This window comes from Budorcas taxicolor, chromosome 4 (assembly GCF_023091745.1).
Source record: "Budorcas taxicolor isolate Tak-1 chromosome 4, Takin1.1, whole genome shotgun sequence".
Taxonomy (NCBI): domain Eukaryota; kingdom Metazoa; phylum Chordata; class Mammalia; order Artiodactyla; family Bovidae; genus Budorcas; species Budorcas taxicolor.
Window position 1 is genome coordinate 24,407,169 of NC_068913.1, and position 23,545 is coordinate 24,430,713.

A 23,545-nucleotide genomic window follows, 5' to 3' on the forward strand; every position below is an offset into this window, starting at 1 on the left:
GTTATAACAAAACTAATAAACACTAGAAAATAATATTTTTTTAGTGTTGACAAATGAGGTACAAACTAATTTTCAACAACCCTCCAGTACTGTCATAGTTTGTAGGTAGCTGGTTTCAGTAATAAAGAAACAGTTCCACAAGTAAGTAATTCTCTGAAGTCCAGAGGTTACCAGTACAACAAATATGATACCCCAGATTCTGGCTTTTATTTCTGTTTTCTTCCCATTGGGATATAGGTATTTTGCTATACTATTTCTAAGCAGCTTTTTCCTCCCCTCCTTATGAAAATACCATAAAACATTATTTTCAAAGAATGAAAAATATTTTTAACCTCAGACTACTTTGAATTTCTGCTAATGGGCTAGAGAAGTGGACTTAGTTATAGATGCCAGTTTCTCATATTTGCCCCATTCTCCCCATAAATCTTTTCATGGACTGTTTATATTTAGACTTTAGTAGCTTCTTGTCAGGAAACACTGTTCTGGCCATGATTAGCCTTTAAATATATTTATCGTATCTTTGGTAATCAAGAGAGAGGTATAAGCACATAAACGATGGAAACAAGTGATCCAATATCAAAGAAAGGCAATGCCAAAAAATGTTCAAACTACCATACAATTGCACTCATTGCACATGCTAGCACGGTTATGCTCAAAATCCTTCAAGCCAGGCCTTAGCAATACATGAACCAAGAACTTCCAAATGTACAAGTTGGGTTTAGGAAAGGCAGAGGAATTAGAGATCAAATTGCCAACATCCATTGAATCTTGGAGAAAGCAAGGGAATTCCAGAAAGACATCTATACTAAAGGCTTTGACTGTGTGGACCACAACAAACTGGAAAATTCTTAAAAAGATGGCAGTAACAGACCATCTTACCTGCCTCCTGAGAAACCTGTATGCAGGTCAAGAAGCAACAGTTAGAATCCAACATGGAACTGGTTCCAAACTGGGAAAGGAGTCTGTCAAAGCTGTATATTGTCACCCTGCTTATTCAACTTTTATGCATAGTATATCATGTGAAATGTTGGGCTAGACAACTTACAAGCTGGAGTCAAGATTGCCAAGAGAAATATTAACAACCGCAGATATGCAGATGACACCACTCTAATGGCAGAGAGCAAAGAGGAACTAAACAGCCTCTCGATGAAGGTGACAGAGGAGAGTGAAAAAGCTGGCTTAAAACTCAACATTCAAAAAATGCAGATCATGGCATCCAGTCTCATCACTTCATGGCAAATAGAGGGGGAAACAGTGGAAACAGTGAGAGACTTGAATTTTTTGGCTCCAACATCACTGCAGATGGTGATTGCAGCCATGAAATTAAAAGACGCTTGCTCCTTGGAAGGAAAGCTATGACAAACGTAGACAGCATATTAAAAAGTAGAGACATCACTTTGCCAACAAAGGTTCGTCTAGTCAAAGCTATGGTTTTTCCAGTAGTCATATATGGATGTGAGAGTTGGACCATAAAGAAGGCTAAGTGCTGAAGAATCTATGCTTTTGAACTCTTGAGAGCCCCTTGGACAGTAAGGATATCAAACCAGATATTTCTGAAGGAAATCAACCCTGGATATTCATTGGAAGGAGTGATACTGAAGCTCCAATACTTTGGTCAGTTGATGAGAAAAGCCGACTCATTGGAAAAGACCCTGATGCTGGAAAAAACTGAAGGCAAAAGGAGAAGGAGGTGGCAAAGGAAGAGATGGCTGTATAGCATCACCCACTCAAAGGACATGAGTTTGAGTAAACTCTGGGAGACAGCAGAGGACAGAGGAGCCTGGCTGCAGTCCATGGGGTCACAAAGAGTCAGACATGATTTAGCGACTGAACAAAAACAATCCATCTGATAGTATTGTATTTTCTAATATAATATCACATGAAATTCTCATTTAAATGGTATTCGCAAGCAGAAAGGATTTTCATGATATTCAACTTTACAAGTGGGCTGAAAGGGCCATTAAAACAATTTCTCTCCTTAAAGCTACTCAATTTGCTTCTCTATGTACGTGCCCTCTGCTTGGTTTGCAGTGGTCAGAAGCTGCCAGAGAAAATCTCACCGCCTGGCTGTTTGTTTTACACCTGTGCTCCTTTTCCCTCTACTGTGCATTACAAAAATTTCAGAGGCCTTGTATTTTCTCCTCTTTGAACTTTCTATCCTTAGGCAAATAAGCCCAATGAACTGATGATGAGACTGGAAAAAAACAAGTTAGAAATAGTCCCAGTTTCATAATTCTTTACTTCATGACCTCAAACATTCACCTAACCTCACTGCCACAGTCTAAAATCCTCCCATAAAATCACATAACTTACTTGCAATAGTCTTAAAACATGTTTACCTACACACGAAGTAATCTAAAAAAAAAAAAACCAAAAAACCCTCATATGGTCATCCACATCATTACTGTCTAGACAAATACCTAAAACTTACCTTTATTTGTATAGGAGGGTAGAAAATCTACGTCTTTTTGGTTGATTACTTTTACTCAAGTGACAAGGTAAATGTGGTCTCTGCTTAAATGCAGGACACAGGAATGGAAGAAAATTGAGGACGTTTTCTCATAAAGAATAAGATTTAAGATTCAAGGTTTAGAGCACTTCTGAGATTCATTTAGAAGTTTTATAAAATACATGTAAGTGGGGACTATACTGTGAAATCTGAAGTTGACAGATAGGTACTTCTGGCTAACAATATACCAATCTTATGGGGACTATTCATGCAGAGCTCAATACAGCCGAATACAAAATCTAAGGACAGTGGTGGTGTTTTCCATTCTAGTCAAAAAGAAGCAAGCACATTCCGTGACTCTCCCACTGAAGGCAACTACAAACCCTGCACAGAACGCATGGCACAGCTAAGTATGGACTGCTGAGAAGCAAGTGACAGTAGGTAGGCTGGGGAAGGAAACCAGAGCAGAGAGAGTCCCTGAACCAGTGATATCTTCCTGTTTTTTTCCTCCCCTCTCATATTTCCCAGTCTGGAGTTAAAGGTGGCTTAACACTTGGAACTGTACAAGTACAGATGGAGAGCTCCATCGAAAATCCCTGTGTTTCTGGTTCAAGGCATAGGAAATGAATGACCTGTAGGCAGAGGTCAGAGAGGGTGAGAGAGGCATCTTGCTTTATTTCGCCCCTCCCCTCGCCGCCTCAATCTCTCCTACCCCAGTCACCTGGGAGTTCCATAGCAGTGGCAGGTGCCTACAGCTCCAGGGACGCTCTCTCTGGTCCATGAAACTATCGTCCCCAGATCATGGGCAGATACCTACTGATTTTTTCTCTCTTTGTCCCCTTACCATAGGGCCCTGGAGGCAGGAGCTATATGAAGTACATGGCAATGCAGAGAAACGAAAGCCTTGTATTTATAATCAGAGGAGCCCTGGGAATCAAAAACCATCAAGGGGATCCTGGAGTGGAGAGGCCTCAAAAAGACTATCTCTTAAAGTTGTATATGATCCCCTGAGTTTTCCCCTGAGCAGTATATGCATAGATTTGACCTTATGAAGCCTAACATAGAGAACTGAATTTTACAACAGAAAAAAAAAAAATCAATGACCAAAATAAAAGTTAACTGCATGGGCTCAAGAACAGCATGGAGATAAGGGAGAAAAAAGTCAATGAGCTTGAATATAGGTGAATAGATATTATCTAGTATGAAGACTAGAAAGAACAAAGAGGAAGGAAAAAATTAACTAAGACTCAGATATTGAGATACTATATAAATATCTAAAACACATCATCAGGGTTTAGAAGGAAAGGAGAGAGACTGTGGGCTTAAGTCAATATCTGAACAAATAATGATTGAAAACTTCCCAACGTGGCCAAAGACATAAACCTACAGATTCATGAAGTTCAGAGAAACCAAAACAAAAATAAGTTCAAAGAAATCCATAACCAGACTCATCAAAATCAAAACACTGAAGAGTCAAGACAAAAAAAAAAAATTATTGAAAGCAGCCTTAGAAAAATGATGCATTACATATTGCAGAGCAATAATTCAAATATGGACTTTGCATCAGAAACTATATTATATACATGAGGTATGAGGAGGGAGTAAAGGTGAAATCATAAAATGCTTACTATTAAGTCAGAAGAGCTGGACAATATCAATAGAGAGTGACAGGAGTGCAAAGAATCAGACAGTTTACTTCAGACAGATAGGGAGTTTAAAAGGTTTCATGAGGAAATTGATGCTAAGCTTGCTGTTGAAGGAAGAGATCTTATTTTATTTTTGGTATATGTGCATTTATATTCTATTGCCTTCCAGAAAGATTTTAAAGTAACATACAAAAATATACATATCCCAACAGCACAGGATAATTAATTCAGGCAAAATAATAAACCATAGGGAAGATTAAATGAGTCCTGCTCTTGCCTGGAAAATCCCATGGACAGAGTAGCCTGGTAGGCTGCAGTCCATGGGGTCACTAAGAGTCGGTCACACCTGAGCGACTTCACTTTGACTTTTTGCTTTCATGCATTGGAGAAGGAAATGGCAACCCACTCCAGTGTTCTTGCCTAGAGAATCCCAGGGATGGGGGAGCCTGGTGGGCTGCCGTCTATGGGGTCACACAGAGTCGGACACGACTGAAGCGACTTAGCAGCAGCAGCAGCAGCAGCAGCAGCAGCAGCAGAGAACTGCTAGAAGAAACTAGATTCCCTGTGAGCATGCTTGAAGGCAAGAAGAATGTGTCTATTTCTAAACCACAAAGTAAGGGATGGAGATTTTAAGTACATAATTAAGCAGTATGAATAGAAAACCTTTGGAGAGTGGTCCCGACGAAGTATAGCTGGCAGATGGAAGCCTTGGGAGAATGACTTAATGACGTGACAAGGACACTGAACTCTATGCTGTAAGAAATGAAGAGACAATGAACTTTGAGATCAGAAAGTTGGATGATCGTAATTATGTTGCTCAGTAGTAATTCTGGCAATCAGATGGATGGCTTTGGCTATACTGGGAAGCAAAAAATAATGTATCAAATAAAGAGGAAAATGTAAACTAGGTGAAAAAGAACTGAATTCTGTCATAAATGATAAGTTGTAATTGATTACTAATACAAGCAACTGAGTGAGGCAGCAAAACCTCATAATTAAGGGAAAAGGCATTAGAGCCCACTGACTACCTCTAATTGTGTGGCCTTGAACAAAGCGGTTGGCTCATCTGTTTCAGGGTTTTAATTTTTTAATTTATGATATGGTATGGTTTCCCAGGTGGTGTAGTGGTAAAGAAGCCTCCTGCCAACACAAGAGGTGCAGGACACATGGGTTTTATCCCTGGGTCAAGAAGATCCCCTGGAGTAGGAAATGGCAACCTATTTCAGTATTCTTGCCTGGAAAATTCCATGGGCAGAGAGGCCTGGTGGGCTACAGTCCATGGGGCTGCAAAGAGGTGGACATGACTGAGCAACTGAGCACACACATAGGAGTTACAATAACTTTACTGACTTCTTAGGGTTGTTTTGAGGATCAAATAAAAATATGAATATACAGGACAGAAACTGGTAAATGATGCTAAATAATGTTAATAGTATTACTATGGTTTTTTCCAAACATCTTAATGACATCTAAATATTTTAAAATTCAATTAGCCTTCATCTACATATCACTAAATTCCTGGAACTGGAAAATCTTACATTTATAAAATTTGTGCTTTCTGTCTTAATGTCCTGAGATTAATTTGTATTTCAGCAAATGGTTTCAGATAAAATAACACTTTAAAATTATGATTATTTTAAATAATTACAACAAGCACATCAGTAAAATTATTAGGCCCCAAAACTCTGTTTCTCTTTTAAAGAGTTTGCATTTTAAAATTGTTCTGAACATATTCTCTTTATAAAAACAAGTGTCAAAATGAAGACAAACACCAAGTAACTTCAGTGTTTAGGGCTGTAGGAAAAAGATCCAGCCTTCCTAAGAGAGGGGGCAGGCAAAGGCTAGGAGGCAACTAGCCAATGTCTGAATCAATTACATGCTAGAGCCAGAGAAGGAAACTGGCGTGCAAGTCAGAAAACAGCATCTCACAGAATGGCTCACACAGTGGAAATGGGAACCGAAGGAGGGAGTTGGTCCATGGGCACTCAGTGAGCAAGTATGTGTCCCACAAATACTAGGGATCACGCAGCAAGACTACCATGCTTGGCAGGGATTGGCTGGGATTGGCTGACTACAGAGTCAGGGCTGAGTCGAGTGTTGAAGGTTTTTAATATTAGAGGCTGAGATTGGGCAAGTAGGTCAGAGTCCTGAGAATTATCATACAAAGGAAGGTATTTAAAATAGGCTAAGCAGGACCAAAACACTTGTAAACGCCTTCACTAGAAGTTGCCTTGACTTCAGCTATCACCTTCATATTTCACCTGTGGTCATTTCACCATTTAGTTCATGATGTTTTCTTGACTTCCTTCCCATCCTCTACCACATGGAAGAAAGTTTCAGGCATCCTTTCTGAATTAATCATACATAAAGCACCCAGAGTGATATTGCATTACAACCTCTTTGGCATTACTTTTCATAAAGGTAACACAAGTAATAATTCACATATGACTATTAATATTTCAACATATTAACAGAATGCAGCCTATACAATGTGTAAAATGAATACATAATTGATAATACAGAAGGAAGTGGCCCAAGAAATGTAATTGTCCTATATCAGGAAACAGAGATTAAGCCTTTTAAGGTTAAGAAAGTATTTCTTCCTGGTACATTGAAAATTCTTTGCTTTGAGAATGTAATGAATAAAGATAACTTAAAATAACTTTTACATGTATGTATATATGAAAAATATGAGAATGAATTGCTAGCCAACCTATATTATGTACAGTGAAAGATTTAGTAGAAAGCATTTTTCAAAATTGTTATACTTCTCCAAGAATTAGTTAAGGAACACAAACTCAAAATACGCATGGTGTTGGCCACTAATGATGTGTGAGGCACAGTGGTATTCTCTGGAGGTAGAGAGGTGACCAAAATCATAGTGCCTGACCTCACTCAGTAAGCTTATGTCTACCAAGAAGCTAGTCAAAAACCCGATGATTTCAGTTTAACATGGGAAGCTCTTTGATAAAGCCATATAGCACTGGGGCTGAGTTTTTAGACTCGTAGGGATCAGAGATGAGATGGAATGAAGGGAGTGGTGATATTCAAAAAAGGAAGAGTGGAAGCATGAAATGAGTCTCAAAAGACAAGTTGTATAATTCAACTGAAGACAAAGAAAAGTTTATTTGGGCAAAAGCAAAGTATATGAAAATAGCAAAAAGAAGTAATTGATGACTGCAATGAAACAGGAAGCTTGAGTCAAATATACTTTATCAGATAGAAAGTAATTAAATGTTTTAATTAGAAGAGTGCCAGGGTGAGATTAGTATTTTATAGTGATCATTTTGGTAGAAAAGCTAAGGATGGATTTAAATAGGAAAAAAAAAAAAAAGATGGAGAGGGGGAAAGACTGATGAGGTACCTGATGAGAGAGAGAGAGAAATGAAATGGGCCAAATCCAGGACAATGGTGGTAGGGATTAAAAGAAAAGACCCGGAAATATGACACTTGATCAAGTGTGCACAGATACTGAATTTCAGTGTGTGAAGAGAAGTATAGGATGACCTTATGTTTCTAGCTTAGGAAACGAACACTGAGCTCCACTAGCTCAATATGGTGAAAGGAAGGGTAGGAATTAAGGAACTTAAGAAGAAGTCATTATTAGTGGCTGGGGAGGAGATGGAAGAAGGTGCATGGAGAGTCCATCTTGGTTACATTGAATTTAAGGCTTGGTATGGTTGCTCCTCACTTAATGAAACTTAAATTAGGCACCCATCACTTGTAATACATTGGGGTGGGAGGGCTGGGTGTGCAGATCCAATACGAAATCTGACCTAGTACATGACCTCTCATACATTACTACTCTCCCTTTTCTCCTATTGAAACTATTCTTTTTTTTCTTCCCACAATGAGAACATATTGACAACAAAGTCAGTATATACCAAGTCCTCAGGGAGAAGGACTGGGGAGGAAGAAGATAGGAAGGGGAGCATAGTTAAGTTCTAGACTCCACCCTGAAGAAAGGCTCTTTATGAACTGCTTCAACATAATGTCTTCTAGAATCAACTGTGTCTTTAATTTGTCATGCTTATGCAACAGAAGATTAGATGGTTGGATGGCATCACCGATTCAACAGACATGAACCTGGGCAAACTCCGGGAGGTGGTAAGGGACAGGGAAGCCTGGCATGCTGCAGTCCATGGGGTCGCAAGGAGTCTGACACGATTTGGCAACTGAACAACAATTGTTAAATGGTTAAAATCTATTCTCCATTAACTCAGTGACTCTTACAAAACTGTGAACACAGGCATAACTAACAAGTTTCTGTTGACTACTTTATAGTAAGTTGATAATCATAAAAATAATTGCAAAGCATACATTTGAAGAGATAGCTTTAAACTCTTGCTTTCCCCTCCCCCTAGCCCCCGACCTGATAGTTGAACTTAGAATTGGTAAAATCTGTAAGTGAATATCACCTTAATTTTTTTCAATTGCTTTTTTTTTAAATTGTGGTACAACATATGTAATGTAGAGTTCACCACTGTAATCATTTTAAAATATATAGTTCAATTGCACTAAGTACATTCATGCTATTGGGCAACCATCACCACATCCATCTCCAGAATTTGTATTACTTTGGTTTTTAAAAAGTGTTCATTGATTGAAGAGTCAAGGCCTATTTGTCACTTGCTTTTCTATTTTAAATATTTCACTTACAGAAAAGCAGAACTTATGCTATGCTCTAAAATTATATCTAAAACAATCCCTTCATAAATTGAGTATCAGCTTATGGATATTTAAATTCAGCAAAGAATTTGAACATTCTATCATTTTTATGTTCTGTAAGAGGAACAATGTGTTATTCAAGTGAAGCAAAGAACACTCTTTAGTCCAACCATACCAATGCTATGAATACTAAATATTCTCTATAGTTAAAATGAAATTTAAAGTTCAGATTTCCATGTGATTCTAGGAAAAAGAGGGTATGCCAGAATGTGAAATAACAATAATGAGCCATAGTCTAGTACAGTTCTTGGCCCACTGTGTAGACTGCAATAAATGTCTTAACTGAATAAGAGAGATTACACAGAGTGAAAACTGAAGTAGACATTATATAAAACCGGTTACTAATTTAACCATTGTTTAGATCATGATAATTAATAGCTGAAATGAATATCTTGTTATTCTTTGAGAAAAAGCTAACAAAAGAGTCATTAGAAAAGCTTGTGTGAAATATGCTATAAGTATTATAAAATATTAATTAGATTTTAATAGATAACAGACTTCATCTGTTGGCTGGGGAGAGGCGGAAGGTGATTTATTAATAGCAAAGGTCATGTTCTAGCGTGGCAGGCCACAGGGATGGCCTGGGGCCTTCTCAGGTGGCGGGCAGCCATGAAGGAGACGGACAGCAGAGCCAGGCTAACTGCATTTTAGCTTCTACTCTGCCACTTACTGTGTGTGGAATCAGGCAAACTAACCTTTGTCTGCCTCAGCTGTTTTACCCATAAAATGATGCTTATTATATGCTTTCTGTGAGAATTCAATGTGTCAATACAGGTCAAGTGGCACAAAGTAAAAGCTTAATAAATGTTATATATTACTGTTGCCATTAATCTTTGTTGATTTAAAACATGGCACAGAGACTAAATCTTGCTTCTCTCTGAGAAGAGTCCAAAACAATGCAGGGTACTCATGGAAGCTGTTTGGTTTCACTATCTTTCATTTATTCTTTTGTGACCCAGACTGAAGACCAGTGACGTTTCATTAAAACAAGAAGACTGCTACTACCACTACCATCCTGCATCGTGACCACAATCACCACCACCACTGTGACCCCAAGCACCACCAACACTGATAGCACCTCTGCCAGTTCATCTTGACCACCACTGGCCGTCATCACCACTAGCACCAACATCATCAAAACGACCATCACCACAAGCTTCACCAGGACCACCACCATCCCAGTCTCTGCAATCAGCGTATCACCACCACCACTGACAGCAACAGTGACAAGACCTTTAATATGCATGTGAGTGTACAGGTGTAAAGGTCACGGGGAGAGTGAAGAATAAGAAACAAGATGTAAATATACACTTGCTGTTAAAAGGAGGAACAGGAGATTTTTTAAAACATACTTGGAATCAAGCACAGAGATACGAGAAAGCATAAGAAATTGCCATCCTCGAAAGACTTTTTGACAAGTTTGTCTTACATCATTATTATAGAATTAGTAGATTTCACACACTCGGGGCCAATTAACTACAAGAAATATGCCAGCAGTAAACAAAAAGTCACATTTATGTGTTATACCAAAGATTGATGAGCCAAATGCTTTAGAGTCAAAACCAATGGAAAGGTAAAACCCTAAACTCCCATATTATATGCTAAGCTGTGCTTCTGGAATTGGTAGCCAAAAACTAGTGATTAATGAAGGATGAAAGAGTCCTGGGTTGGAGTTCCATATGTGCTACATATCTGACCTTGAGTAAGTTAAGTGACCTTCTAATGACACAGTTTTCTCCCTCCGAAAAATGGTGATATACGTTATTTAGAGTTTGTGTGAATATTTAATAAGTAATGTTGTATGTCAATTATTCCTCTAAAAAAACACCCAACACAACACTCACCTATAACCATGAAACACCAGCACATTAGCACAATGCTTGTATTAAAGATTAAGACCTAACCTGGGGCTTCCTTGGTGGCTCAGAGGTAAAGAATCACCTGCCAATGCAGGAGATGCAGGTTTGATTGTTGGGTTGAGAAGATCCCTTGGAGAAGGGAATAGCAACCCCCTCCAGTATTCTTGCCCATGAAATTCCATGGACGGAGGAGCCTAGCAGCCCACAGTCCATGGAGTTGTCAAGAGTCTGACAGGCTGGGCAACTAAACAATAAGACCTACCTTGTCACTCCTTACACCCCTTCCCTCCCAATCTAAACTGCAGAGTAAATGGTACTGTTATTCTCAGATGGCAGCTACCTGCATGATTCATCTCCTTCCCTCATTCCTATCCCTCATCCCAAGGCAACTCATTAACAAATTCTCCCTCTTTCATGCCCAGAATGTACCTCAAATCCATCCACGTCCTAGCCACTATTGCTGTCCAAGAGCAGAGCACTTTGTTGAACCCTGTGTCCCAGTTGCTACTCAATGCAATCCATCCTCCACATAGCAGTTAAGTGAACTTTAAGAATGTAAATCAGATGATGCGTGAAGCCTTCAACAGCTTCCTAGTGTACTCTGAACCACATGTTAATTGTTCACCATCATTTTTTTCTACTCTATCTGTCTCCTGCCCATCTTTTCTACTTTGCCTCTTACACTCTCACCCTACATCTAAAACTTTGGTCACACTATCCCTCTTACTGTCTAACACACTGAGCTTTTGGATTCTTCTTTGAAAAAGACCTCCCAGACATACTTACCTGAAGTTGTCTTTTTCATGCTCCATTATATTTCATAACTCTTGTAATCAAAAGTTATATTATGCATGTTGGTCTATATTTATTGATTTATTAATTTACTTAATCTAGTATCAGAATGTAAGTCCCTTGAGGACAATTATATTATTGAATACATTCTATTTCATGTTCTTATTACTCCAATGTTTTATTATGTGATCAGTTTCTATTTTTAGTGCCAAGATTAGCACCTAACATAGTTTTGAAATGTAATAAAATATTCACTGTAAAAATGAAATTTAGCAAGGTCTAAATGTCTGAATTAAAAAATATCTCATATGGAGAGAGCAACTATAATGGAGTTTTTCTGTATAAGGAAGCCCTCAAATTCCAATTGGAGGCAAAGAAGAGATGAGTGATACATTTAGGAAGAATCATGTCTGAAGGTCCCATAAATATTTTTCTTATAAGGTGTTCGGAAATAATTACAAGAAAGGTTAAGAGAAACCTTAACAAATTTGTTTAGTTTCACATTTATAACTGTGGTTATATGTGGTTATATATAGATAACTATGGTATCTAAAGATTACACTTTGGCTAACATAAGCATTCAACTCTTAAATCATTGCCAAAGGCATATATTGCCTAATATCTGAATGCAATGGCTCATATAAAAAACAAAACAAAAAAGGCACTTGGTGATAGGTCCAAAGCTTAGGTATGGTGATTATCTACTTATAGGAGTATATGATTAGTTAGCTATGGCAGGATATAATATCTGGGAAACAAACAGGAAAGTGACCTAAGATTTTAATTACTCTGGACTCACAGTGCATGGGGTCTGCATCCATGGTTCCCCATCAATCTGCATTGGCAGAGACTTGCTGGTCCTGGAGGAAAAAAAAAAAAATCCAAGTCTAGCACAGAAATACTTTATACAGCAGACTGTATGTCCCATATAAAATGGTGAGACCAGGGAATACAAATATGGTAAAAGCTGGGCTCTGTTCTCAAGTTATCTTTTATAAAAGGAACTTTAGCTCTTGACTTGGGGTCCCCAGGAGGATCAATGGTGAAGAATCTGCCTGCCAATTCAGGAGATGCAGGTTCAATCCCTGGGCTGGGAAGATTTCCCTGGAGGAGAAGGTGGTGGCCCACTCCAGTATTCTTGCATGGAGAATCACATGGACAGAGGAGCCTGGTGGGCTACAGTCCATGGGATCATAAAGAGCTGGATATGACTAAGCACAAACCTTGACTATCAGTGAATACCCTGTATCTTAGTTACAGGAATGTTAAATGCTTCCTGTGATGATATACACAAAAAATTCTGGATAACAAAAGACAAATGTAGGGTGTACAGTTAATGACACAATCCGAATTACTTGGTTTGTTTCCAAGGCAAACCATTCAACATTACACTAATCCAAGTCTATGCCCCAAACACTAATGCTGAAGAAGCTGAAGCTAAGTGGTTCTAAGAAGACCCATAAGACTTTCTAGAACTAACACCAAAAAGAGATGTCCTTTTCATCACAGGTGATTGGAATGCAAAAGTAGGAAGTCAAGAGATACCTAGAGTAACAGGCAAGTTTGTCCTTGGAGTACAAAATGAAGTAGGGCAAGGCCTAACAGAGTTTTGCCAAGAGCTAACCCTTTCAACAACACAAGAGATGACTCTACATGTGTATATCACCATATGGTCAATACCGAAATCAGACTGATTATATTCTTTCCAGTTGAAGATGGAGAAGCTCTATACAGTCGGCAAAAAAAGACTAGGCACTGACCGTGGCTCAGATCATGAACTCCTCATTGCGAAATTCAGGGTTTAGGAAAACCAGTAGGCCCTTCAGTATGACCTAAAGAAAATCCTTTATGATTATATAGTGGAAGTAACAAATATATTCAAGGGATTAGATCTGATAGAGTGCCTGAAGAATTATGGTTGAAAGTTTGTACTAGTGTATAGGAGTTGGTGACCAAAATCATCCCAAAGCAGGGGGAAAAAAGCAAGAAGGCAAAAGAGTTTTCTGAGAAGGTTTTACCAATAGCTTAGAAAAGAAGAGAAGTGAAAGGCAAAGGAGAAAGGGAAAGATATACCCCTCTGAATGCAGACTTCCAAAGAATAGCAAGGAGAGGTGAAAAAGCCTTCTTAAGTGAACAATGAAAAGAAATAGAGGAAAACAATAGAAGACTAGAGATCTCTTCAAGAAAATTAGAGATACCAAGGGAACATTTCATGCAAAGATGGGTGTAATAAAGGACAGAAAGAGTATGGCCCTAATAGAACCAGAAGACATTAAGAAGAGGTGGTACGAATACACAGAAGAACTTTATAAGAAAGGTCTTAATTACTCGGATAATCAGAATGATGTAGTCACTCCCATAGAGCCTGATATCCTAGAGTGTAATGTCAAGTGGGCCTTAGAAAGCATCACTACGAACAAAGCTAGTGGAGGTGATGGAATTCCAGCTGAGCTGTTTCAAATCCTAAAAGACAGTGCTGTGAAAGTGCTTCACTCAATATGTCAGCAAATTTGGAAAACTCAGGACCACAAGACTGGAAAAAGCCAGTTTTCATTTGAATCTCAAAGAAGGGCAATGCCAAAGAATGTTGAAACTACAGCACAATTACACTCATTTCATGTTAGCAACGTAATGCTCAAAATCCTTCAAGCTAGGCTTCAGCAGTATATGAACCGAGAACTTCCAGATATACGAGCTGGACTTAGAAAAGGCAGAAGAACCAGAGATCAAATTGCCAATATCTGTTGATCATAGGAAAAGCAAGAGAGTTCCAGAAAAACATCTGCTTCATTGACTACACTAAAGCCTTTGACTGTGTGGATCACAACAAACTGGAAAATTCTTCAAGAGATGGGAATACCAGACCACCTGGCCTACTTTCCGAGAAACCTATATGCAGGTCAAGAAGCAACAGTTAGACTTGGACATGGAACAACAGACTGGTTCCAAACTGGGAAAGGAGTATGTCAAGATTGTATATTGTCACCCTGTTTTTTCAACTTCTATACAGAGTATATTATGTGAAATGCTAGGCTGGATGAAGCAAAAGCTGGAATCAAGATTGCCAGAAGAAATATCAATAATCTCAGATATGTAGATGACACCACCCTAATGGCAGAAAGCAAAGAGGAACTAAAGGACTCCTTGATGAAGATTAAAGAGCATGGTGAAAAATGGCTTAAAACTCAACATTCAAATAATGAAGATCATGGCATCCAATCCCATTACTTCATGGCAAATAGATGGGGAAAAAATGGAAACAGTGACAGACTTTATTTTCTTGGGCTCCAACATCACTGCAGACAATGACTGCAGCCATGAAATTAAGATGCTTGCTCCTTGGAAGAAAAGCTATGACAAACCTAAACAGCATATTGAAAAGCAGAGATATCACTCTGCCAGCAAAGGTCTGTATAGTCAAAGGTTTGTTTTCTCCAGTAGTCATGCATGGATGAGAGCTGGACCATAAAGAAAGTTGAACGCTGAAGAATCGATGCTTTTGAGATATGGTATTGGAGAAGACTCTTGAGAGTCCCATGGACTCCAAGGAGATCAAACCAGTCAATTCAAAATGAAATCAGCCCTGAATATTCACTAGAAGGACTGATGTAAACGGTGAAGCTCCATACTTTGGCCACCAAATGTGAAGAGCCACTCACTGGAAAAGACCCTAATTCTGGGAAAGATACAAGGCAAAAGGAGAAAGGGCCTCAGAGGATGAGATGGTTGAATGGCATCATCGACTCAATGGATATGAGTCTGAGCAAACTCAGGGACATAGTGAAGGACAGGGAAGCCTGGTGTGCTGTGGTCCGTGGGGTGGCAGAGTCAGGCATGACTGTGTGACTGAACAAGAACAACAGCAAAACGAGCCTCCTTGTTTCCATGCAATCCCACATTGCAAACGTGGAGGAAAGGTGTTTGCTATCTCATATTTTTCAGTATTAACTCTTTCATATACGTTAATATAACATCAGTTATATCTGTGCTATAATCTGTAGTTTCATGTTAGGGTAATATTAGAGTTTTGTTTTACTGGCATAATTTTGAAAAAAAGGGTTTTCAAAAGATTTAAATGCAATATACATATAAAATTTTACTTCATAATAATTCATTGTTTAATATATAGAAGCAATGGTGGACTTCATGAAAGAATGTATGTTAATGATGCCTTAACAGCATTTTCACTGGGTAGTTTGCCTATTAGATACTTCAGTGCTTCTGTAGATTCAACCCTGTGTGTACCAGACTAGAAGAGGTAGAATTTGTATGTTAGAATTGTATCCATGGTCTCAACAAAAGGTTATCAAATTCCAACGAACATGGTAAGTAACAGTGAATCAAATCTTTATAAATTCTGTCAATTTCCATTATTTTAAACTGTATCAGTATTAATCATTGATAACAATGTATAGATGAAACAAAATCATTATCAAAATCTTGTATAACATTAATCTAAATAATTTGTAGCTATGCCATCTCCGGTGGCTTGACAGTGAAGAATCCACCTGCAATGCAGGAGACTGGGGATTGAATCCCTGGGTCAGGAAGATCCTCTGGAGAAGGGAATGGCCACCCACTATATATTCTTGCCTGGAGAATCCCATGCACAGAGAAGCCTGGCAGGCTACAGACCACGGGGTCACAAAGAGTGAGACATGACTGAGTGACTAACACTTCCACTTCACTTTTCACATGTCCACCTCCTTGCTGAATTACAGAGAAGGGCTACCTGATGACAACAGAGGAGCACTGAGCCAGCCGCCGCCCAGCACTTTTCAGTCCTGTGTATATCTGCCCCATCTCCATGGCTCCTTCCAAGCCAACCACCTCCAGCAGCTGATCACTCAGATCTGAAAGGAAACAGAAGCCTTGTAAATTACAGTGCATATGCATACAATGCCGTGCCATTAGACATTATGGAAATGAAAAATAAAAGCTTCTTGAGAAAGAAGGCTTCTCTGTTTCAGACACCATACTAAAAGTAACAAAAAGATGGTCTGTCTTCTTCTGAAACTCTCAGTTTAAGCAAATCCTGAGGCCCTGTGGGGAAAGATGTGCTGTCAGCTTATCCTACAACAAAATGGGAAGAAAGGATTCTGAGCCAAACAATGCCAAAAAATATACCAGCAGCTTTAACATCAACAAACTTAACGTTATTCCACATGTATATATGGAACATTTATACCCCCCACATCAGACAGTTGGCAACAAATACACATTTCAGTATTATAAATAAAGTATGAGGACATGCTGTCAAACATGATTTTGTTGAATTACTCCGACAAAAGATCTTAGAGATCATGGAATTAAAGTTTCTTATTTTAAAGATAAGAAGACAAGGCATTAAATCACTGAGTGACTTGTCCATGTGCGGGTTAAATTGCTTCAGTTGTGTCCAGATCTTTGCAACCCTATGGACTATATAGCCTGCCAAACTCCTCTGTCCATGGGATTTTCCAGGCAACAATACTGGAGTGAGTTGCCATGCCCTCCTTCAAGGGATATTTCCAACTTAGGGATTGAACCCACATCTCTTTTATGTCTCCTGGACTGGCAGGCACGTTCTTTATGCCACAGTCATAGGGAAACTTGTGCAATTTTTCTTGACCTTGAAAACAGAAATGTTTTCCTGATGGTAAAGAATATGCTACCAAATTCTAGAGTAGGTTTGATAATTATCACCATATTAATACAGTGTCTTTTCTTTTTTTTTAACCAGAGGACAGTAAAAAAAAAGAAAAGCTAACGGTATTAGGTGTCGCTTGTCGAGTGTTTCCAAAGTACCTGTCACTGACTAAGCACTCGCTCCATATCATCTCACTTGCTCCCCTGGCAAAACCAATTTAAGACAAATATGATTATTAGAATTTACAGACGGAGAAGCTGAAAATCAGAGAAGTTAACTCAATTTATTTATATTAACATAAAGACGAAGTGACAGAGCCAAAATCTAAGGTGTAATCATAATGTTATATTTGGTAAATCAGCCATACCAAAGAGAGATCCTTTTAAAACTGATAGAAGTATTTCTTATTGAGGGAGTGACAGTGGTGTCTGCGTGAGCTGCCAGGTCCCTTTCCAACCTGCAAACTTTCACTCTCCAGAGTAGCAGAGGAGATAGCCATTATCAGTAAAACCCTACAGAGCACAAGTGTGGCACACAGCCCCTCCACTCACTTACCTGGCTCAGAATGCCCAAACCCTTGATTTGAAGGAAAAATTTTAGGTGTACATATATGGTCCTTGTCTATCATGATATTTTCATGTAATCCCATGTGTTTTCAAATGCAAATAAATTGTTTAATATTGTTTTCAGTAGCAAAAAGAGCTGGAGGGGTGGAATAGAGTGGTATAAGGTAAGATATGATTATACAAGTTAACTGTGTAATAACTAGTCATAGCTGAGTGTGGACTTGAAGCAAAACCAGCATATGTGTGTTGTATGTACTCCATTTTGTACAGAAAGTCCCATTTCCCACTAGTGAATCCATTTTAGCACAAAGTTCAGAGAGATGAATGATATATTTTCAGTGTTGTTCATGTGTGTGGTAAGTAGCACTTTGAAACCTCAAAATGTGTTAGGCCCATGATCTTTGGCACATTTTATCTAAGCTCTGAAAACACAATGTGTGACCAATCCACTGTACGTTTTTTGAACTGAACTGACTTTTAAAAACCATTGTGTTTTAAACTTTAAGCTCTAGCTGCAGCAGGAGATTTCTTCACATGTGGACACAACTATCCAGCTACTGAATCAAATGCTAACCAGTCATAGTATCTTAGAGCATTCACCTTGCTGTTCTAAACCATATTTAGACTGATTTCTCATCAAACTTATTCTGTGTTTCTAGTTAAAATTTATGTTGCCAAGAACAGATGGACAAGGAATGGAAACATATTCTTTCAGCTGTAGCCGGCACTAAAATGTGCTTGGCTCTATAGCCTGGGTGTTAATATACGCATTTCTTAGATATATATCAACCAGAAAACTGCACTGTGGCAAGCACTAAAACCCCAGATGTGTGTCTGGTGATATTTACAAAACAACAACAACAACAACAACCACAAAAATGAAGTTCGTGTTCAGTATTCTGTATTTTCCACTGCTTGGTTCTTAAATAGGTGAAATTTTACACTGATTTCTGTAATGATCTGGTGGATGGAAACTGTTCTACAAGAAATGAAATACTTTCTCACGACAGAGTTAATCTGTGAGCCCTAACTTTTCCATGAATCACAGGGACTGTCTACATCTACACCATATTGCTACTGTCTACCACCCTCTTTCAGATTTTTTTTCTTTCTTTTAATTTGTCTTTGTTTTTCTCCCTGCAAAAATGCTCCGAAAATCACTTCTACCATTAATCACTGGTAATGAAGACTCTGCTTATAGATTTAGAAGATGTAGGCATTCAACCTTTTATGTTCTTGCTAACACAAAGAACTGTATAGAAATAGTGGTGTGTTTACTAGTGCAAAATTAACAACATATTCCTTCTAATTAAGCATTCAGAAAAAAAGGAAATTCTAATTTGTGCTGCACAAATTTGCTCCCATAACACTTCAACAATTTTATATACAAACGCTGCCTCTCATCTACTATCTTTGGGGGCAGTGTCCTCACTGACTTCAGACAAAGATAATTTCTACATAATTTTGAATTCTATTTCTACCTGTGGTATCATCTAGAAACATCAAAAACTTCCTCACTTCACATTCTAGCTAAAATTTATTTTAAGCACAGGTCCCCTTGAGATGGCATAACCAACCAGATCCTCCTTAATTGGTTTGCTATGTGGCTATTTGCTTTGAGCTCATGAACTGAATCAAGCCCACTGTCTGTTTATGTATGGCTTGCAAGAATAGTTTTTACATGTTGACAAATGGGAAGAAAAATTGATAAATTGTGACAGCTGAAAATACATTAAATTCAAACTTCAGCATTCATTAATTAGCTTTTATTGGAAGCAGACCCCGGTTAGTTTAGGTTTCGTCTATGTCTGTTTTCACACTATAATGGCAGAAGAGAGTGGCTGCAGCAGGAACCACGTGGCCCAGAAAGCCTACAATGTTTATTACACAGACCTTTAGAAAGAAAGTGCCAAGCTCTGCCTGATTGCTTGAGTGAAATAGTAACTATTTCTGGCCACTGATGTTTTCAACGTTAGTGCATGCTGCGTGCTAAGTCGCTTCAGTCATGTCGGACTCTTTGTGACCCCCTGAACTGTAGCCCAGGAGGCTCCTCTGTTCATGGGAATGATTCTCCAGGCAAGAATACTGGAGTAGGTTGCCATGGTTTCCTCCAGGGAATCTTCCTGACCCAGGGATCAAACCCATGTCTCCTGCATCTCCTGCTCTGTAGGCAGGTTCCTTCCCCACTGAGTCACCTGGGAAGCCTGGGTTTCACTTTAGTGTTGCCTCTATAAATCCTAATGGCATCACAGTTGCCTGAAAGACATAATGTCTGAGCACTCATTCCTTAGTGTGTGTGCTGCTGGTTCATAAAAGAACTTCAACTATGGAATCTCACCATACTCATATACTGTGAGGTTTCCTATAATCAGTTTGTTGTTGATCATGAAATACCAGAGTTTCTAAATAACCCTGTTACAAAAGAAAGTAGAGCAGCTTAATGTTCAACATTATGCTCATTCATTGCATCTGGTTAGCCTTCTTGTGTGTGAAAGTTCAGTCATAGGTAGGAAGGCGAAAGTTGCACGCAGGCCTGAAGACACACGTGAGAGGTCTACCTGTGAGAGTCTCCAGCTGAGTACTGAGAAATCCTGACCTCTTGATACTAGGAAGTGTGTCTATTCCAAGGAAAATGGTGCTTTTCATCAATTTAATGTTACTTTTGAAGAGGAAAAACAGTACATTTCTGAAAGAGTTAACATATCTTTCCAAATGCCTCCATGGGTATAACAGAGGCAAGGAAAGCTGCCAAATTTAGTATTTCCATTTTTAAAATAGAAAGTCTAGAAAAGGTGTTCAGAGGGAACAGATGTCATGAAAAACAAAAACTGGGTATAGTAGAACAAGATTCTCAACACAGGGGCAGTGATTCTGAATGCAGAAAAATATGACTTTTTTACCAACATTAATTAAAATTAAGAACTTCTTTCAATTATAAATTTAGGCAAGAAACCACAGTTGTAGTAGAAATACCTCTGACTTTGTCACTGATAGATATCACACATATTTCCATATCACATTATAGTTGTTGCAATATTTAAAAATTCTATTTATACTTTATATTTAAGAATTCTATTTATATTTAAAATTCTATTTTTATAATCTTTGACATCTTAATAATTATTAAGCCTCTGCTAGATTTCTAAAAGTAATTTATTAATATGGGAAAAGAATCTAAAGAAGAGTGGATACACACACACACACACACACACACACACACACACACACACACACACACATAACTGATTGTGTCAGAGTCTTTGCGACCCCATGGGCTATAGCCTGCCAGACTCCTCTGTCCACGGGATTTCAAGAATGCTGGAAGGCTTCCCTGATGGTTGAGCGGGTAAAGAAACTGCCTGAATGCAGGAGACATAGGAGATATGGGTTCAATTCCTGAGTCAGGAAGATCCCTTGGAGGAGGGCACAGCAACCCACTCCAGTATTCTTGCCTGGAGAATCTCATGGACAGAAGAGGCTGGCGGGCTATAGTCCACAGTGTCGCAGAGTTGGACATGACTGACTGACTAACCCTTTCACTTTCTCCAGGGGATCTTCCCCACCCAGGGATCAAATCTGGGTCTCCTGCATTGTAGGCAGATTCTTTACTGTCTGAGCCACACACCACTGTTTATCAACTATACTCAAATAAAAATTTAGAAAAGAAGCACATATATTACTGAATTGAAATCTTAACATTTCAAATTATGGGTTTCCTGTGAAGCCTACATATTTTTTAATGAATTTTAAAACATTACTCCAAGGAAGAATCAGTAAATTTTATCAGAATGGCAAAGAGGACTATAGTACAAATATGATAAGAAACTCTACTTTAATCTGCCTTTGACTTTGTATACCTTTTCCTGAACATTGCTAGTGCTGCATATTGAGATATAGGTAATCTGGGGATATGAACATAAAATCTGAAGGTAGGTAGTGCAGTACAGATTTAAGAACACAGGAGCAGCACAGCTAATACATGGATAATACTTATTCATAGCTTAGGCTTTTCATTTTTGACAGTTACACACTGATAATACATCTCATTATGTAATTGTTTCAGACTGCCATATGTAGGGAACAGAAGAGGATGCATGACAAACACAGACTGAATGTGGGTTGTAGCATTTTGGCATTTCATTGAATAGAGTGTGTACTGAAGGGAGAGGGATTGGGGGGACAGGGCAGGGCACACTCCCTTGTGCATGGTGTCCAGCAGCATGCTGTAGCACAGAGGCCGGCTATGTCCTGGGGGTACACTCAGTGACTCAGAAAGGACGTTCTGTCATCACCTAAATTGCTAATTATATCACAACTCTTAAGGACTTATTGGCCAAGGTGACACCAGGCTAGCTATGGAGTTGTACCTTCTAAGTGCTAAGACTGTATGCCTTCCAGCAATGCTTATTTTAGCTAGCAAACATTTGAAACATGCCTGAGGATCCAGAATAAACTTTAAAACCCCTAGGGGTATATGAAATTACTCCACTAAAGTGAACGCTTCAAGGATGATTTTGTAGCATGTCCGTCTATTACCCACTGATTCTTTACTTTTAATTTATTTGGCTGGGTCTTAGTTGTGGCACGTGGGATCTTCACTTGTGGTGAGCAGGCTCAGTTGCTCCATGGAATGTGGTATGTGGGATCTTAGTTCCCCCACCAGGGATCTAACCTTGTCCCCTGTACGGCAAGGCAGATTCTTAATCACTGGACCACTAGGGAAGTCCCTGCCAATTGACTCTTATTTATTTATTTTTAAATATTTGTTTATTTTTTAAACAGTTTAGTTTTGTTCTGGGGTACAGCTGATTAACAATGTTGTGACAGTTTCAAGTGAACAGCAAAGGGACTCAGTCATATATGTATATATACACACACACACACACGTATCCATTCTCCCCCAAACTCCTCTCTCTCCAGGCTACCGCATAACATTGAACAAAGTTCCATGTGCTGTAGAGTAGGTCCTTGTTGGTTATCCATTTTAAACACAGCAGTAAGTGGCTTCCCTGGTGGCTCAGACGGTAAAGCGTCTGCCTGCAATGAGGGAGACCCGGATTCGATTCCTGGGTCGGGAAGATCCCCTGGAGAAGGAAATGGCAATCCACTCCAGCACTCTTGCCTGGAAAATCCCATGGATGGAGGAGCCTGATAGGCTACAGTCCATGGGGTCGCAAAGAGTCGGACACGACTGAGCGACTTCACTTTCACTTTCAAGTACATGTCCATCCCAAACTCCCTATCTATCCCTTCTCCCCATTCTTCCCTCCAGCAACTGTACATTCATTCTCTTTGTTGGTTATCCATTTTAAATAGAGCAGTATGTACATGTCCATCCCAAACTCCCTATCTATCCCTTCTCCCTATTCTTCCCTCCAGCAATTATAAGTTCATTCTCTGTGAGTCTCATTCTGTTCAGTAAGTTCATTCCTATCATTTTTTAGATTCCACACAAAAGTGGTATCATATGATATTTGTCTTTCTCTCTCTGGCTTATTTCACTCAGTAAGAGAATCTCCGGGTCCATCCATGTTGGTGCAAATGTCATTATTTCACTCCTTTTAACAGCTGACTAATATTTCATTGTATTTATGTATCTGTGTGTGTACACACACACACCACATCTTCTTTATCCATTCCCCTGTCAGTGGACATTTAGGTTGCTTCCATGTGTTGGCTATTTTAAACAGTGCTGCAATGAGCATGAGTCCATGTATCCTTTCAACCATGTTTTCTCTGGAGATATAACCAGGAGTGTGATTGCAGGGTCACATGGTAGCTCTATTTCTATATGTACGCCTCATGAACATAAAGCTGGTTTCTCCAACCTCCATAAATTAGAAAATGCAAGTAGAAAAGCAGCTGAGTGGAGAGAG

General features: G+C 38.9%; 1 protein-coding gene across 1 annotated transcript in view; it reads right to left on the reverse strand.

The window, feature by feature from the left end:
- Positions 1-23,545, reverse strand: part of DGKB (diacylglycerol kinase beta) — a 796,797-nt gene that overhangs the window by 18,906 nt on the left and 754,346 nt on the right. The window contains exons 23-24 of the mRNA XM_052638442.1: positions 16,207-16,327; positions 12,274-12,334 (exon numbers count right to left, since the gene is read on the reverse strand). Of these exons, the coding sequence (XP_052494402.1) occupies positions 12,274-12,334; positions 16,207-16,327 (182 nt within the window). The remainder of the gene's footprint in view (positions 1-12,273; positions 12,335-16,206; positions 16,328-23,545) is intronic.